At 36.6% G+C, this 17,484-nt stretch overlaps 2 protein-coding genes and 1 long non-coding RNA gene across 4 annotated transcripts in view; 1 reads left to right on the top strand and 2 right to left on the bottom strand.

Moving 5' to 3' along the window:
- The window catches only part of LOC139933860 (ATP-binding cassette sub-family C member 9-like), a 28,251-nt gene extending 11,035 nt beyond the window's left edge, over positions 1-17,216 (bottom strand). The window contains exons 1-16 of one of the 2 annotated variants that reach the window (XM_071928097.1): positions 16,491-17,216; positions 15,914-16,144; positions 15,475-15,663; positions 14,879-15,028; positions 13,989-14,144; positions 13,190-13,324; positions 12,661-12,823; positions 11,989-12,029; positions 10,991-11,227; positions 10,393-10,486; positions 9,536-9,627; positions 9,058-9,136; positions 8,480-8,582; positions 8,222-8,320; positions 7,662-7,827; positions 7,300-7,437 (exon numbers count right to left, since the gene is read on the bottom strand). In XM_071928097.1, the coding sequence (XP_071784198.1) occupies positions 7,300-7,437; positions 7,662-7,827; positions 8,222-8,320; positions 8,480-8,582; positions 9,058-9,136; positions 9,536-9,627; positions 10,393-10,486; positions 10,991-11,227; positions 11,989-12,029; positions 12,661-12,823; positions 13,190-13,324; positions 13,989-14,144; positions 14,879-15,028; positions 15,475-15,663; positions 15,914-16,144; positions 16,491-17,096 (2,679 nt within the window). In that variant the 5' untranslated portion in view covers positions 17,097-17,216. The remainder of the gene's footprint in view (positions 1-7,299; positions 7,438-7,661; positions 7,828-8,221; positions 8,321-8,479; positions 8,583-9,057; positions 9,137-9,535; positions 9,628-10,392; positions 10,487-10,990; positions 11,228-11,988; positions 12,030-12,660; positions 12,824-13,189; positions 13,325-13,988; positions 14,145-14,878; positions 15,029-15,474; positions 15,664-15,913; positions 16,145-16,490) is intronic. The other variant, XM_071928099.1, reaches the window with a different exon arrangement.
- On the top strand, positions 377-5,173 carry LOC139933862 (uncharacterized). Its single transcript, XR_011785633.1, has 3 exons — positions 377-682; positions 1,281-1,371; positions 1,900-5,173. It is a non-coding gene; the product is annotated as an uncharacterized lncRNA (long non-coding RNA).
- On the bottom strand, positions 2,867-6,776 carry LOC139933861 (uncharacterized). The gene is made up of 3 exons (XM_071928100.1): positions 6,316-6,776; positions 5,489-5,605; positions 2,867-4,239 (listed from the first exon to the last, which is right to left on the bottom strand). The coding sequence occupies exons 1-3, from the start codon at positions 6,486-6,488 to the stop codon at positions 4,182-4,184; spliced, it is 348 nt and encodes a 115-aa protein (XP_071784201.1). The 5' UTR covers positions 6,489-6,776; the 3' UTR covers positions 2,867-4,181.
- Positions 17,217-17,484: the final 268 nt, after the last annotated feature.

Genomic DNA, 17,484 nt, shown 5'->3' with positions numbered 1-17,484 from the left:
ATAAGGTTCGCTTGATTTAAAAGTGAAGGTACGAAACAGTTGCCTTTTACAGTTTATCTGTTTATTCGTATTTCTTTAGTCGTTTCCTTATTTGAATCCTCGTTTAGCGAAATTGATTGTCTGTTTACGAAATTGAAAATGATTAAATCAGCCAAATCTCTAGCCGAACCAGCTTTGCTAAATTGAATGATGATTGTGCGTCATGAGAAAGAATGAATGTGCTAGAAACTTAAATGCCTCAAAACGAAACTGAATGACCGGCATCTGAATTTTAAACGCAGTAAAAACCGGAGAGGCAAAATATCTTTAATTCGAACGCATGGAAATTAAATTGGGTGCTCATTTTCAAAAATTGATCGAGAAAACCTAGTTAAAGGCCCCCTATCGTCAAAGAAAAACCAGTTTTTGCAATAGCGCCCTCTCGCTCATAAAAGTTGTTTACGCTGTTCTGCGAGGGTGACTTACACCCTCTGTTAGTTCGTCGTGAATACAAAGATGGCGGAATCGGAGATGATACACTGTTCATGGTAAGCCCGTCACTCTGTGCTTGTTGCAAGAACACTTGCCAGAAAACAGTGAAACACGGGGAGCTTTCCCACGAGCTTTGCGAGTGTGTGTGGCACAAGACAAACAAAAGGACCGGAAGGAAGTGAGGAACAACAACAGGGATCTCAATGATAAAGTAAGCGTTACCACTATTTTAGCCTTATGTGTTACTCACTGTTACCCCAGTTTTATCCAAGTCGATCCAATCGTGTTTATTGTCACTTTCGTTATTATTCACCGTTCTGGAAAACGGGTGAATTTTCATCATTTTCTCTCGAGAAAACGGCAAACGGTTTGAGTACTTATTGTACTTGTAGGATCAGGACACAAAACACAAATATCTATAATCTACAGATTTACATTAAACTTATACGGTAAATACTGATAGCTACCCTTACAATACTATACTTGCTGATACCCTGGTGAGACGAACAATTATTACAGCATGTAAAATATATTACCAGTAAGTTATACTAGTATTTATAGCATAACTGGTAATTACGTTTTTACATGCGTGCTAAAACGGAGATGGATTATTTTGCGTGACTTTGTTTTACCAAATGCCTCAATACTTTGCAGCAAGTAACATTTTAAGAGAAGCTTTTTACTACCCAAAATGTGTAAGTTAAATGTAAATCTGAAAACATGTTACAACAAAAACCCAACAATTTGTTTACAGCAATTTATTATGGCAAACGGATAGGGCACTATAATTAAATTCTGTATTTTTTCAGGAGTCGGATTCAGAAACAACTGAAGGCGAGGGGAGAACAGGCAAATCTGATGCTGTGCGAAACAAATTCAAGAAGAGAAAGCAATATCAAGGTATTCTGAATGTTTATTATTTTTTTGTACAAATACAAGTTAAAATATGTATATATGGTTTACAGGAGCTGCATGTACCTGAATCAGTCTGTGAAAATATATAGATGAATTTCATCAACATAAAACAATATTTACGTATATGGAAAACTAACTGAACTTGAATGAAGAAAGACAGCAAGGCAAGGGGTAGAACAATAAATAATATTTATACACATAAAAACACTATGAATCAAACCATAAAATTACAAACCAAAAATTAGGGAAAAATTTACAGGGGCATATACAAATACAAAATAAATACATAAAATAAAACATTTAGAGCAGGTGCAGGCATGATATACTGGTAATTTTGGAAAACAACAACATCAACAAATAGTTTAGATAGTGGAAGGGCTGATCTTCACATGGTGTAAGGCTATCGTACACTTATCACAGTTGTCTGGTTTTCCCAAGAGCAACACATTGTCAAACAGCCTAGGATGAATATGCCTGAATGTAAATAACAATAATGTGTGCCTACCGTTTCAGAAATATCTCAACGCTCTTCCAAGGATGTTGAAAATGTAACCACAGAGCTGTAGAGACAGCAGCTTGCAGCATGTCGATTGTATTCTGCAGCTAACAAGCACAAGCCATGAACCCCAAGCTCCCCGTCAAGAAGTTTTGCTATGGTGCAGATGTAGAAATCGCAGGGATATAACGCTGCTGGAGGAGAATAAGTTTTGCACTAGAAGGTGAAATGGGTGCCTCACACACACACACACACACACAGCTCATGGATTACAGGGATGACATGCTGGCAGCAGAGCAAATCCACAATAATGACAGTTTTTCAGCATGCAGCATAATAGGCAGCATGTTTTTTTTAGCAGCATGGGCGACTTGGTGCTATAAACCGTAGATTCATCCCATGTGTTTTGTTTTATCAATAAGGGATAGGTTTCTAGCACCAAATGGTGTTTATATTGGGTTCAGACCTCGAAGGCTCTTATTACAAATAATATTGCAATTTTTCAGCATGTTCTAAAATATTTTAATTGCTTGAGTTTGAAAAAAGAGAAATTAACCGCAGCGAGACATGAACCAATGACCTCTGAATTAACGTACAAGTGTTCTACCAACTGAGCTATCCAGCCCATGGTGGCGGTGTCCCTATTTGTCATCAGAAATTGATTAATAGGGACACAGCCAACATAGTGCTGGCTAGCTCATTTTGTTAGAGTGCATGTACGCTAATCTTAAGATTGCTGGTTCAAGTCTCACTCCAATTACTTTTCCATTGTTCAAACCCAAACTACTTTTAAAACTCGCACAATCTGTTCCCCTTGTTATTTGTTGCATATTTTAGTATGAGTGTCTCCACACTAATTTATAAGCTCACCTCATTAATTTTTGCAATCGAGACATAGGAGGGTTGTTATAAGCAGCTGTATGTAGCTGGTTTCTACATAGTGAATTTTTTTTACACACAAAAATATTAAGTATAACAACAATATGAGATTTAGAATATGTTTTATTTGCATCAGGGATTATGAATATTTATTGTGGTTTTACCCATATAAACCGATGCGTGTGAGCCACTGTATTTTGGAACTTCTTTGAAAAAAAACCATCACAGACAAATTACTTGGGTGGTATTCGAACCCACGACCCTTGCAGCGCTTAGAAACTTTGTATTAAGCGCTATATAAATGCATGTTATTATATTATTATTATTTGCAATTCTAGAGCAGTGTCATAGAAACTAGTCTAATTGGCTCTAGAATTGCAAAGGTCATTGGTTTGAATCCCACCCGAGTAACATGCTTGCTTTTTTTCACAGAATTTGGTGGAAGTACTGAGTATGCTATTGACACATCAATGTATATGGGTCAAGCCAAAATGAGGAATAAGATTAATAAAAACAAACTATGGATAAAGAAATTACATTAATTCAAAGGTGTATCATTCATAACAAGGACATACTCAAAAGACAAGAAAATGATCCAAGAACACGTCATTTTACCTGAACTTGTTAAATTTAATGATCAAGTCAGAAATGAGACCTTCCACTTGGTACATATGTATTTAGGAAATTAAAGTGGGAGTTAATTTTGGCTGATAGTTGTGATTTTGGCTGATATGAACAATCTTCAAGATGATCACTATTGGTAAACTACTCAAAATAGTTGTTAGCATAAAAACTTGGTAACAAGCAATGGAGAGCTGTTGATAGTGTAAAACATTGTGAGAAACGGCTCCCTCGGAAGTAACTTAGTTTTCAAGAAAGAAGTAATTTTCCACAAATGTGACTTCGAGACCTCAGATTTAGAATTTGAGGTCTCAAATTCAAGACATGAAAGCACACAACTTGGTGTGACAAGGGTTTTTTTCTTCCATTATTTTACCGCAACTTTGATGACCAATTGAGTTCAAATTTTCACAGGTTTGTCATTTTGTACATATGAATGTTGAGATACTCAACGTGAGAAAACTGGTCTTTGACAACTACCAAAAAGTGTCTATAAAACAGACGTTACAAAATATTTAACCTGCAATAGTTTTAAACCATGTAACGCCAAGTGGTTTTGTTTTTCAAAGTGAAAAGAATGAGATTTCCAATTTCTTTACTTCTTGTTCATCCCATCAAGTCTCTCCTAGACTAGTTTTTCTATGGATGGGGCTGGCACTTTTGCAATGGTGAAAGAAATGCGTTGTGGATTATCATCAGATAAAGTAAAAAGTGACATGCTATGATAAATAACCATGTACCCGCCCCGCCCACTTATGATCTTTTAGCTGCAATCCTCTCCATCGAATCTGTGATGTAGCTATAGGGCTGCGGTTTGGGCTTGGGATGTGCTGACCATTTCTTTTACCTGTGGAAACCTGGGAAAGGGAAATAATAATATGAGATCAGAAAAATACACCTTGGTTTGACAAGTTAAAGTGTTCTGGAGCTCTTGAAAATTGAAGAATTTTATTACAAGAGGATGTATTGAAATGAATATGTATGTTCCTAAGAATATCCTTTGGAAGGTTTATTTAGTTACTAGAGGTGTAGTTTGTTGATATAACAAAAACAACTGATTTTGGAAACAGCTTACTTTTACGAAACATTCAAGGATACACGCGCACATACTTGGGTGTTAAAATTGACACAAGATCAATGTCAAACAAAGATACATGTACAAACAACAACTTATTGTTTACATCATTGGGTGTTTAGCAACATGAAAATAACACTCATTTGTTCCCTTGGATCGGTCGAGTTGGTCTTTGAAAAGTGTTTGTAACCGTTTGTTATAAAATACATTATGATTAGAAAGATATTTTAAAAGTAGAATATAATGATCCACACTAGTATTACGCGAAATTGGGTGGTTATCCTTTTACCTCATCGACTAACACAGTCGGCCATCTGTGGGCGTCAAATTTCTCCCATAAATGGCCGACCGTGTTAATTCGCAAAGTAAAAGGAAAACCTTGCAATTTCGAGGCAAATTTGTGTGGATCATTGTATTCTACTTTTGAATCATTTTTCTAACCATATGCTTTTTATTACAAACGGTTACGCTTTTCAAAGAACAACTCGACTGATCCAAGGCAACGTGTTCCTTTAATTTGGGTTATTTTTAGGGTCTCAATAAAGTGAAAATACATTGGTGTTAATTTTTTACACCCCAGTTTTTGCAGTGCATAAAGGCAAGGCATTTTCTGTCTATTTATTGGCAAGTTAAAAGTTTTAACTGTTTTTCTGTTTAGTCGTAATTTGGAATAAAAGGCATCCTAATTGTTACAATAAATGTTCTTTCAAAAACAACCTGTCATGCCCATTTTTGTTTTGATACTAGACTTGTTTAACCTGTATGAGTGACGTTTGTGAACAAACATCAAATTATGATTATTGTGTCTGTTCAGAAACAAAATTAACAGTGTATGCATTTAGCCTTCGAAATTAGACTGGGTTGAAACGTCAGGCCATGATCTATTTTGTGCATTCACGGTCGTTGTGGTTGATCAGTTCACAAGTAGCCTTAGTATATATAAAACAAGACAAGTTGCAAGGTCCTTGAATGCCATCCCTTCTTCATAGAACCTTCAGAAAGATTGTACATTTGACAACTTTATTACTAACCGTTCTGAGTTAATGTCTGCATGGTCTAGTGACATTCCTTTCTCCATGGGTCCAAACAGTCTCTTTGCTGTGGTTTTCTTTATTGGCGTTGATGACACCAGTAGACTATCTTGATCACTGAAAAGTGAAATTAAACACAACACATTTATGGTATGACCATGAGTATAAATTATGATACCGTTTGTTTACACGACAAGGCATTTATTTATTCTTCCAAGTTTTTCCCCTCCATTTTCAGTTGTATTGTTTATTTTTTTCTAGAGGGTCCCTAGACTATGCTAGGGAGAAAAGGGTTTTCACACTGATGTCAGGCATGCAACTACATCAGCTGATATAATTTTTTTTTTATTCTCAGTACTTTCAATTGAAAAATATCGTACAAAATTTTGTGACATTTTGTAATTTCCTCCTTTTTGTTTAAGTTACAGTTGCATGCCTGTGACGACCATGCTGTGTGAAAACATAGGCCTTATTAACCGTTTATTTAGATTTTTTTTTTTTATAATGAAAACAAAATTAATCAATGAGACCTTTCCAGCTATTTTGCAGGCATATTCTTTAGTACAAAAAAACTATAATAAAAAACCCCGAAACCAAGCTCTTTCTTAAAAAAACCCAGGATCAATAAGAAGCCACTTTAAAACAAAAAAGAAGGAATATTTAAACATTATTTTCGTAATATCATCACTTGTGGAGGGGGGCCCGATAAAAAGCATAGCTTGTCGAGAGTATGGACCCCTAACCTAACGAAAGCAATGAACTGAAACAAAAATTAATACATAGGTGGAGAGAGCGAGTAAAATGCGAGTAAAACTTTAATAGCCTACCTTCTGGTGAATATTCTAGTCGTAAACTCTGGTCTTGACCACAAGTAGAAGTCTACTGGTAGATCTAGAACATGAACAGTGTAGTAAGTAAACAAGATCGCGGACAGGACTGTCATCAGATGTTTGACAAACTGGGACAGTTTTGAGTTAATGAATTTACACTGCTCTCGCATTGATTGGAACTCATCATTCGCATCAGCTGGATTGACCTAGCCTGCTGTGTACTTCCTTCTGATAATCTCTGTTTTGCACAGATTTCCTTCTTTTGTTGGCAGATTCCGATACTGCCCAGGTAACTTTCCTGTTCCTCACCTCTTCTTCATGGCCATTTTGATGCGCCGTCAAAAACGCATAATACACCCGCAGGTCCTTTCCCTACGGATAAGGTGCGGTGGTTGCGCACACTCAAACATGAAAACACGACGAAAAGCTCTAGACACAGAAAAACACGATCGACGTGTGTAATAAGTCCATGCCATTGCAATAGCGCGTATCGTGTGTATACACCCATGCCATTGCAATAGCGCGTATCGTGTGTATAAACTCATGCCATTGCAATAGCACGTATCGTGCGTATAATCCCATGCCATTGCAATAGCACGTATCTATATTTAGACTACGCCCTCCGGGGATGGTAAATGTAACAGCTATCGTCGCACTGTGTCAAAGGTAAATATGCTTGGCAAGCATTTTTCGTTCGTGCGTATGACGATACAGCGTCTTTAAGTAATTGTATTTGTGAGAACTAAAATATTTGAATGAAGTCAAAGCTGACCAGTACCGCCAAATGAGACCTAATTCCGACTAGACTCAGACATAGGGTAAGTGTAATTAATTGTAATCGAATACCCAATATGCCCTTTGCAAAGATGAAAGATGGCTGTGACTTATACTTTGCAATAACAAGGGAGTTCCAATTGAAACAAGCAACTCCAGAGATTTACCCGAGCAGTGCTGGATGATTTTCTAAACCCAGTAACTCACCAAGTCTGCTCTGTTAAGATACTGTAGTTGATGAGTGACCAAGATGACTGTGTGTCGATGGTTGACTAGCCATTTGATGATACCCTTCTCAAAAAGATGGCGACCAACATGAACATCTAGAGCAGATAGGGGGTCGTCCTAAATAAGAACCAACATGAAAACATTGTCATTTAACTTGAACATAATCAAGATAAGACTTATTGCTATGTATATGCTGGATAAACACTAAGTAAGTAAGGTTTGCGGTGACACCATGTAAGAAATCTCTTTGTTGAGTAGAGGTGGTTCCGATAGAGCCGGTTGGTACTACTCGACGTTTCAATCAGTATGCTCTGACGGGAAAAGGGTATTCAAATCCTTACCAGTAAAATGACATCTCGATCCGAGTACATGGTTCTAGCCACGCTGATTCGCTGCTTCTGTCCACCACTTAGGTTGATTCCTTTCTCACCAATCTCAGTCTGGTCTCCGGCTGGTAAGATATCAATGTCTGGTCGCAAGGCACAAGCGTCTATCACTCGTTTATACCTAAACACACCATGTTATTTTTTTTAAAGTTCGTCATCTGTTTTTATGCAATGGCTTTGACAATGATGTTCAGCAACAGCTTATATAGCAAAGTTTCACAAGTCTAAACGACGTAACAATGGCAAGATAAATATTGATTAATGATGGAATTGTTTATGTTTTCTCTCAATAACATAACTAAAGGGGTTGGTATGATTTGAATCATACATGGATGTATTTCTCAGTGATTCAGGATTCCTGCAACTGATACATTGACTAGGAGAAAAGATTGATTTTGCTTGGTTTTGGGTTCCAGTTTTTGGTTAATATGTAATCATAAATGACTCCGAGGAGGTCAAATAGATTCGCAAGGAGACTGTTTAACATAATGGGGGCTTGAAAGAATGTGACAAACCTTTTGGAATCCAATGGTTCTGAGAAGAGTACGTTTTCCATGAGAGTTGTGTTGAGTAGCCAAGGTTTCTGAGCAGCAAAGGCTATGCTATTTCTCTTTCTAGTCAATAAATAACATCACAGTGATAAGAAGCAAAATACCCTTCCTGGGTGTGAGTTGACTCGACGAATACAATGAAGGAATTCATTTCATGGGAGACATATATCGCTAAACACTGTAATACTAATGAAAATTGGCAAAATGATTGTAGGTCCTTACCTTATTTGAACCGATCCAGACACAGTAGTCATTTCACCCAAAATGGCGGACACTAAAGACGATTTACCGGTCCCAACCTGACCCGTAATAATCGTCAGTTTTCCTGGAGAGTAAATTGTTGGTAAAAGTTGTTCAAGTTTTCTCAGAAAATGCTAAGGTTCTGGATAATGTAGGCCTAAGTTGAGTATTTTTTCTTTAGTTAAACCAGACTAGTTATAACAACTTTGTTTGAAAGATTTGACATTGACGTTGCTCGCTTGATGATACATTATAATGCGATATGAATACCTTAGTATTATTATTCTAGTTCTTATTATGTACAAGAAGCTTATTTATTATTAACCAAGAAAGTGATTAACAAGGATCCTTCCTTAAATCCAACACCAAATAATTGTAACTCAGCACCTGAACTGTTAGACTCTAGTTATGGTGGATGCCGGTGCATCATTGGTTTGGTGTAGTCCTCAGTCCAACAAAGGAAAACACAGTATGATGTTAGATTTGCATTGTTTTTATAATAGAACATTTTATCAACCATTATACAACCATAGCTAGGTTTGTTAATCCATTATACTCACCTTCTGGTATCTCCACGTTGATATCTGAAAGCACAACGTTCTCGGACTCTGGATCCCATAGGAAATTGCCGTTGGATATCTTCGTAAATCAATAGTTTAGGTTTTAGATTAATATGGCAAATTCCTTATTAAGTGCATCACAAAGGGTTTGCCTTGAAGAGGACGGTTCAAAGTGCATTGTAGGGGACCAACAAACAAAAGCTTGCTCAATATATACGTCCAATATCTCCAATAAAAATGAAGCTTGATTAAAAATGGTCTTTTTGACCAAAACATGTGTCAGGAGGACCAGTAAAACGGCCCAGACTTGGGAGATGTCTGTGTGCATGTAATATTGGGGGTTTCCCTAAACTTGACTATATTGGGCTTGATATCTGTGAGTATTAGACCTAGGTCAAATTTATCTGATATAACATGAGCATCTCATTAATGAAAACAAAGATTAAATGTATTTATTGGCTCAATGATAATGACTTACCTGAACTGCTACTCCATGCTTTAATGGTTTAGTTGAACCATTTTGCGTCAGATGTCTAGAAGCTCTTGATCCATATTTAAGATTCGTATTTCCTTAAGAGTCGAAATCACAACACATAAATTTATTCTCACATGTGTATAAATTTCAATAAGAATCAGTAATTTGTTTTGAACGAGTTGCGGTAAAGCTATTATCACGTAAACTGTTATGCGTTGCAGTAGTTCTGAGAACTCGACGTTTCGATCAGTTTGCTCCAGTGGTCTTCAGGAGAAAGAATGTCTCTAATTGTGCAGGCTGTTCACATGAGGTCTACTTCCACTTATGTACCGCAAATCTTACTATAGCATGCTTGGTGCTGATCGATACTTTAATAAAAGAAGAATTTGTTAAGGATAACATACAACAATTTTCAAATTTGTGATGAGTCTATATAAAACGAGTTTCCAATGGAAACATGGCTTTGAATAGAACGTGGCTTGTACACTGGACCGAGTCATCTGGACAAAGATCACTTGGGCAGGCTCAAAATGCTGTGTGGGTTCGACTTGACTGAAAAAAACTGAAGTAGAAGAGAGGATCCATCTGTCATGTTTCCCCTACCTCGTCGAAACTTTCTGAACACCAGTTACTTTTTCTAGTACACTGAGTTTTTCAAAACTTTACTTTTAATGAATTATCTTCCTGCGCTTCATTCCAGGTAAACATTGTTTATGTGTCAAAGATACAGCGTTGTTAACAGTGATTTTACGACTCCACCCACTTTTAGCTGAAGTGGGCGTGGTTTAAATACACTTTCACAATCAGAGAGTTTTGTAATAATGTTTCCGATTTAGAAGCCGATATTTGTTTTCACTAACCAAGTAAACCTGATTTCTCTGTAAACAAAACCTCTTCCTCGCATTCGCTTTCACTGGTTGCAATTGTGAAGCTTTCTGGACTCTGGGGGCGTGTCTGTGTTCAGAATAAAAAGGAGGTAGCAATAAAAGTAATCAACCAATATGAAGACAACCAGAATATAGTAATGGTGTCAATTAGATGTGACGTCTTGACATTCTAAGACGTTCGAGGTACCTTTATAGTACTAATCATGTACTAATTTAAGCCCTTATTCTCATGTATTTGTTGAGGCAAATAAATCCTGTTTTGAAATTATATAATCATATAAAACAGGACGTTTTGATATCTTGGAGATAGTAAGTGGGCAGTAAACCATTAAAGTATTCAATAATCCTATGAAACACAAAAGTATTATTTTGTAGAGAGTGTTACTATGCAATACGATTTACAACAATCTTTTGACAGACATCTGAATTATATCGTTTCCAAATCTCACTATTAATTAATGTTCAAGGGCTGCCTTGTGTGATGTGATCAGTAAACCACGTGCAATTTTGTTTTTTAATGACAATAAAGTTAGGAAGAAAGAAGTCTTTAAACTTTTAATAAGGCTCTCACCCGTTCTGTCTCAGAGGTGACGCCGTTTGTGTGATCAGTCACAGAGTCGTCTTCAACCTCCGGGGCTGCTAAAAACTTCTGAATTCTTTTAGTGCTGACGATACCGTTAATGAAATAGAGTAAACTCATAGGCAGCATCATTAACGGCATAGATAGTCTATTGAACAGTGCTAGCGATGAAAAGGTTATATCGGGGGTCAAAGGTAGACCGGTGAGGGCGGTGTAGGTTCCGAATCCCTGTAAAGAACAATATGCACATTTAAAAATAGCATCAAATTTGTTTATTAACTGTTTTGCTTCGTTTTTTGTTTTGTTTATCTTGTTCCGTTCTGAGTATGTCATCACGATCTGGGTTTTTTTACAATTATTTATTGATTTATTTATTGACGTCATCTTTAATAAGTGTCGAATCCGATTTGCGCCCAGCACTGCTTTCCGTGAAGTCCCTCAATACAAAAAAAGTTGTATAAGTAAAAAAAACAACATAACAATTTTGGATAAAAGGGAAATACACCATGGGCTCCTGCTTTTTAGTGAATCTTTAAACAGAACTGTAAATTTAAGACAACTCGTTGTAAAGGTTTTGAGTTCGGCTGGTCCAACTTGTTGTTTTATAAGGCATTTCTGCCCAAGACTTGGTCTTTTAGATACGCCTCCATATCATTTACCTTTGCTTCATTTGTACCTCCTATCGTACAATTATAATTCTGGCAGCTCTTTAAACGTTTATTTTAAATGAATTAATTGACCCTCTGTATTATATTGTTTTCCCATTTTGCAAAATGAAAATAATGTTGAGATAAATTAATGAATGAAGTGATGATGTCACGGGTTGTAACCGCAAGTTTGTAAATTTATTTGTTGAAATATTAAGTTGAAAAATATGAGTATCCATATGTTAGAAACATTTTTTGATTGTCCGTTTTGAACTGGTCTGATTGTTGAACAAGTTTTGATGAATCACAAGCATTCATACCATGCTGATAATTCAAACTTACCAGAACTGTTGCCAAAGTAGGTGTTAGAATCGTAAACGAAACTGAGAAGAAGAAAAACATTTCATATTTAATTATCAAGTGTTGTAGACAACAAAACATTCTGAAAGCTAGCTAATATAAGATCCATCATATATAAATAATGAAATCAAAAAAGGAAAAGTATAACATAGATCAAGTTTAGTGGCAGCAGGAGGGTGGGTTGGGTAGGGATATATACTATGTCAAACAAATAAGGTTTGACACAGTTTTCTATATTAGGGTTGCAAGTGCAAACTAAAGCAAATTGGACTTAGCATAACAAGGGATAACAACATTAGGCACCGAGAGATAGTTAGAACTGTAAGTGATGTTTGAAGCTTTGCAAGTTTGCATGGTGTCAAGGATGGGAAGAAACTATAAATACTAGTAAACAACCGTGTAATCATTCTCTTTTGGGAGTCCTGTTAGAAACATCGAGACAAAACCGGCTCTTTTAATAGCCAACATTCCATCAAAAGAGACTTATTACATGGTTGTACCCGCAAGTTTACTATTATTTATAGTTTACTATTAGCTAGAACTTTTATTAAATTGTCTCCTTGACTTTTGTTTCGTTCAACTCGTTTACTTTGAGGTTGGGGTGTAGTATTTGTAGGTAGGGGTATTATAAATTGAAACTTTGGATGTCTCTACCTGTAGTTACAAATCCAGCATGAACCTTCAGGATTTGTATTAGTTCTTTAGCTCTGATGATCTCAATGGCTTTACAGTACAGTCCTTCCCACGCGTATAGCTTCAACAGCTTGATACCTTGAAGCAATTCATTCGTTTTCTTCAGCCGTTCGTCAGATAGTTTCTTTAAATACAAATAAGAACAGAAACCAGAAACACATTGGATTTAAATCTCTGTGAGATTAGTGCGAACCGGTGACAAGTTTGCAATCTTGACCTTTGATTTATGAAGCAAAGTACGGTAGCATGCAGATCTTGTATAAGGTTTTGTTTATTCGGTTCAAACTCGTGTTGTCGCTGGTTATAGCAAATACTCTTAGCAAATACTCTTAGTATTTGAAGTGTCCTTCGGTAGTAAAAGTTCACTAGACCATAGTTCAAATGGAATCTTTCAAAAAAAGATGGGCATGGACTTAGGGCTTAGAAAATGTCATAACTGTTGTCTGATATTTACTTTTAAAATAAAAACATTAATTCTAACAATACTTACCAGTAGTTTCTTCTGTTGCTTTCCAATTAAAGCAGCCACTTTGAATTGGATAGGACTAATAACCACAAACACACTTGCACCAATCAGTGCAGCGTAGCCCAACTGGGCGTAAAGAAGCACCAGGTTTACAATAAGCTGTAAATAGAAAATTGACATTATTGTCAAATACATTCATTTACCACGGAGCCCAACTGGGCGAAAAGAAGCACCAAGTTTACAAATACTGTCTGTTGAAAGTTAAAAAAAACACGGGCCCATTACTGCATCGTTGCTTGTTGAAATTATATCATATATAAATTATAAGCGTCATCAGTTTCCCAATAAACACAGATTTAAATTTCCAATTTCAATAGTTTGGACGAAGTTTGGATTGTCCCTGAAGATCCCCTTTTTAATTCCAAACAAACTAAAACTCATTATTTATTCACAGATTTGAATCTGTCATGTCGATGAGTCTGTGCTTTATCTGCATTACTGTAAAACTCATGTAGGCCTATAAATTATAGTAAAGTATTTTGCACAGTGTTTTATTGTAAATTATCCCTATTTTCAAGACAACATGACCACCAGCTTACACTTCCCTAGTTGTTGTTGCTATTTCATAGAATTATTCTATAGGTCCTTTCTTTTGTAGTTTTTTTATTTAACTTTATTCTAGCTCTTGCTGTGGGCTGCTTCTGTTGTGTTCATCAGGTCCCTGAATCCAAGATTAAAATCCCCTTCCAAATAAAGCTGTTTAAAAAGACAGTTGGAAAATAACTTAAAACTTGGATTCTATAAATCTCTTTTATAATGGTACCTGCACTGGAATGGCCCATAAGTTGTTGACCATTTGAAACATGAAGAATAGTGCTGTAGGATCGACTGACATATGATTTGTGATCTGTCCCATGTCCATCTTACCACCCGTAGTGGCAACAGTAGAGAGACGAAGTGATTTCTCATAAACCATGGCCTGAAAGAATTCAGATTAACAAACCAAAGAATCGTTGATTTAAGTTTGGCTCATTTAAGAAGACAATGACCGACAATTGAAGAAACGTAAACAAAACATTAAGATATAATGATGCCACCAGAGATTTAAACCAGAGGTCTTTGGTTCAAATCCCGCTCTAGTCAATTTTCCGTCCTTCCACTCCAAATTATTTCAAATTTACCCAGTCACATTTCCTTGTGGTTTGTGACTTAATGACTAATGATACCATAATACCATGTCACAATGTTAAGTGCGTCACAATGGTGACTGAAAATGCAATACTAGCCAATCTCAATTATCACATATGGATATAGTGATAGCTATATACATTAGTATATGCTAGTTATTTTATTGTTACATACACAAATACAGTGAAATTCACTCATTCGTTCATTTCGGTTTTGCGTGTAAAAAAATAAAACGCATGCTTACGCACTGTAAACCACAGGTACACAATTTCCTTACAAATTTGCCATGTAATTCACCAATAACCGTAACTGTTTTTTTTTTTTTTTTTTTTTTTTTTTTGGGGGGGGGGGGGAGGAATTGCCTCAATAAAGCAAACTAAAGAGGATGGTATAAGTCGGGGGGGGGGGGACAAGGCAAAGACAACAAGTTATTAGTTATTTCTTTGTTGGATGTTGAGACCATGGGGTTTATTCACTTATTAATTACATTCTCCCTCTTTTCCATCCTTTGATTTGGTATTTTACCTGTATGGCTGCCCTAACATTGAGTCCTTCAATAATACCAATGAAGTAGTGAGTTTGAAGACAGAGTAAGTTCACCACAGCAGATAGAAACATGACGATAACCAAAACAAATCCATTCTGAAAGAACTCTTCCACTGTGATAAGGTGTGCCTGGAGTAAAAAGAAAATACAACACAATCACCAGAGACCATGTGTACAGTAATTAACATTTTAGCCAATGAAGTTTTAGACAACTTTGTAACTTTGTTAGAGGCAGCAGCATGGAGGTGTCCAACTGCTCGGCATGCAAAATAACGCTTTGGTCATGACAACTATTGCAGTATTATTGTCTTTTAACCCCCAAGAAAAACGTGAAAATATGAATATCATTGAGCTTGATTGGGAACTTGCTGCTTGCTGTTCAACATGTTACTGTAAGGAACCTAAGATTTGTCTAATTTTATAAAGACAACAAAACCTGAATAGCATGCAACTTAAGGGAATCAAATCCAAAATTCTGACCACAAAACCAGAGATTTGGTGCCTATCTTGTGTTCACAAAAGTAGAAGAAGATATTTCCATACAAGTTTGATCCGTCATGTTTTGTTTTACTTACGTCTGATTTGATGGTTGGTGAACTGAGAGTCATAACATAGGCAGTCAGAGCGCCAACCGCTAGAGGCCCGATAAAAGCAACCATTTCACCAATGAGTTTGAGAATCGCTGCACCAAACAGCCGTCTGCCATAAATCTTGACATAAACCTTGAGAAGTGACGCTTCTTTTCCCTTTATCTTTGCTTTATCCTTCATTCGAAAATAACAAAAAAAGTTATTGGTACATCGTCCATGATTATTTGTTTTGTTATTGTTTATGAATTGAACTGAATGAATTTAATCATGTAGAAATACTATTTGCAAACTTGAATGACTTTTAGTACCATTTCATGTTCAGCATTCTTTGATGTGTTTTATCTGGCTATGTCTGTCTTAATCCCAGATCGAATCAACTGCTAACTGATTGTCAATAAAGTTTTAAAGAGCTGAAATGACCCACCGTTTCTTCCCGGAATGCTTTTCTAAACCTCTCATGGTTGAACTTGGCTTCATGTTGTTTGGATGGTACACCGAGGTCACTAAGCTCAAGATGTTTCTTATATCCGAGGTTGAGAAGCCAGTTTGCCCACCAATACGTCAAGCTGGAGAACAGACTGACATAAGACTGCATGTAAAGCACCTCAGGTTTCTTCAAATCACTCGGGAACTCAGCTTTCTTGTGGCAGAAGAACTTACCGAAAGAAAGGAAGCATACAAACATAATCAAATAATATCAAATCAATATTTATATACGAGTAGGGTAGATGGCCTTAGCTTTCGATCAGTATTTATATTTCAAACCAATGCATGTTTGACCATGGTTTGACGATGCTTATCAATACAATGTTGGTTCCCGATTAACAAAATATTCAAAGGTAAACATGTTTATCCCTACTGTTTACACACGAAGTTGTTGCAACATCTTAATTCCACTTTAAAGAAGAATGGTTGACTTTTATACATTCCAAGATGAACGTTAAAATGTCATTTACAACATAGCTACGCAGTTTGCTATTGGAATGATTAATCATGTTTACCTTCTTTCTAATGACGTTGGCTTCCACAAGAATCAAGACGACATACATAGCAATCTTTATGATGGTTATATCAAAAATAAGAATATGTACATCAGACTGCTCTTGAAATTCTAAGCTCAGTATACGGATGACGTCAGAGGCTAGAGAACATATCCAGAACAGAAACATAAGCAGAGACATGATCGGTATCTGCCATAGTTCCATGTGATGATAATAGATGAGGGACACCAAGACTGCTATGAAGCTCAAGACACTGTGAACGTAGAGATGAGGCTGAGTGGGTTGATTCAAGACTTGGTATGTCTCATCAGTCATGACGCCCTCACCAATGGATGCAAGAATGATCACCAGGAGTAATGCTGATATGAGCCATCTTATGCTATGGCCAGGATACACCAGTAGATGTTTAGTGTTGACTTGACGATACTTTGTGCAGCATCCAACCACCAGGAGAATGAGTGAGAAGAGGATGAGGAATATACCATGAGAGATGCTCCCTACTCCGTTCACTAAACACGTGTTGTTTCGTACATTGTCGTACCAGTCTAAAGACTCGTTAGTATATGAGGAATTTATCCCACAGAACCACTCCCATTCAGGATCCATCACGACTGAACTTCAGGAAAATCACTACATTCACAAATGAGAGTCCAACGTTTTGCATGAAGCTATAAAGCATATCAACTATGCCCCCCAGATCGAAGTCTATTAGAACACACTGCGCCTCTCGTTTATATCCCGTGATTTACTGTTAAAAAAAGTGTGCAAATTTTAGTCTTTGCCCTTCACCTGAAAAAAAAACCAGATAAACATTGGGGGGGGGGGGTAGGTAATATTTGCTTTGCAATGCCATCCGTTCGATGGAAAATAAACATGCGATTATATTCCGCACCAATTTTATTTGAGTGCATCCATCAGCTCAACAAGCATCATTTTTATCCTGCTGCACTTGCAGCTATAAAGTACAGTAATCAACGCATGAACGATCACGCTG

This window comes from Asterias amurensis, chromosome 2 (genome assembly GCF_032118995.1).
Source record: "Asterias amurensis chromosome 2, ASM3211899v1".
Classification (NCBI taxonomy): Eukaryota; Metazoa; Echinodermata; class Asteroidea; order Forcipulatida; family Asteriidae; genus Asterias; species Asterias amurensis.
Note: the sequence above shows the minus strand (reverse complement) of the source record. Positions and strands in the feature narration are given on the sequence as shown.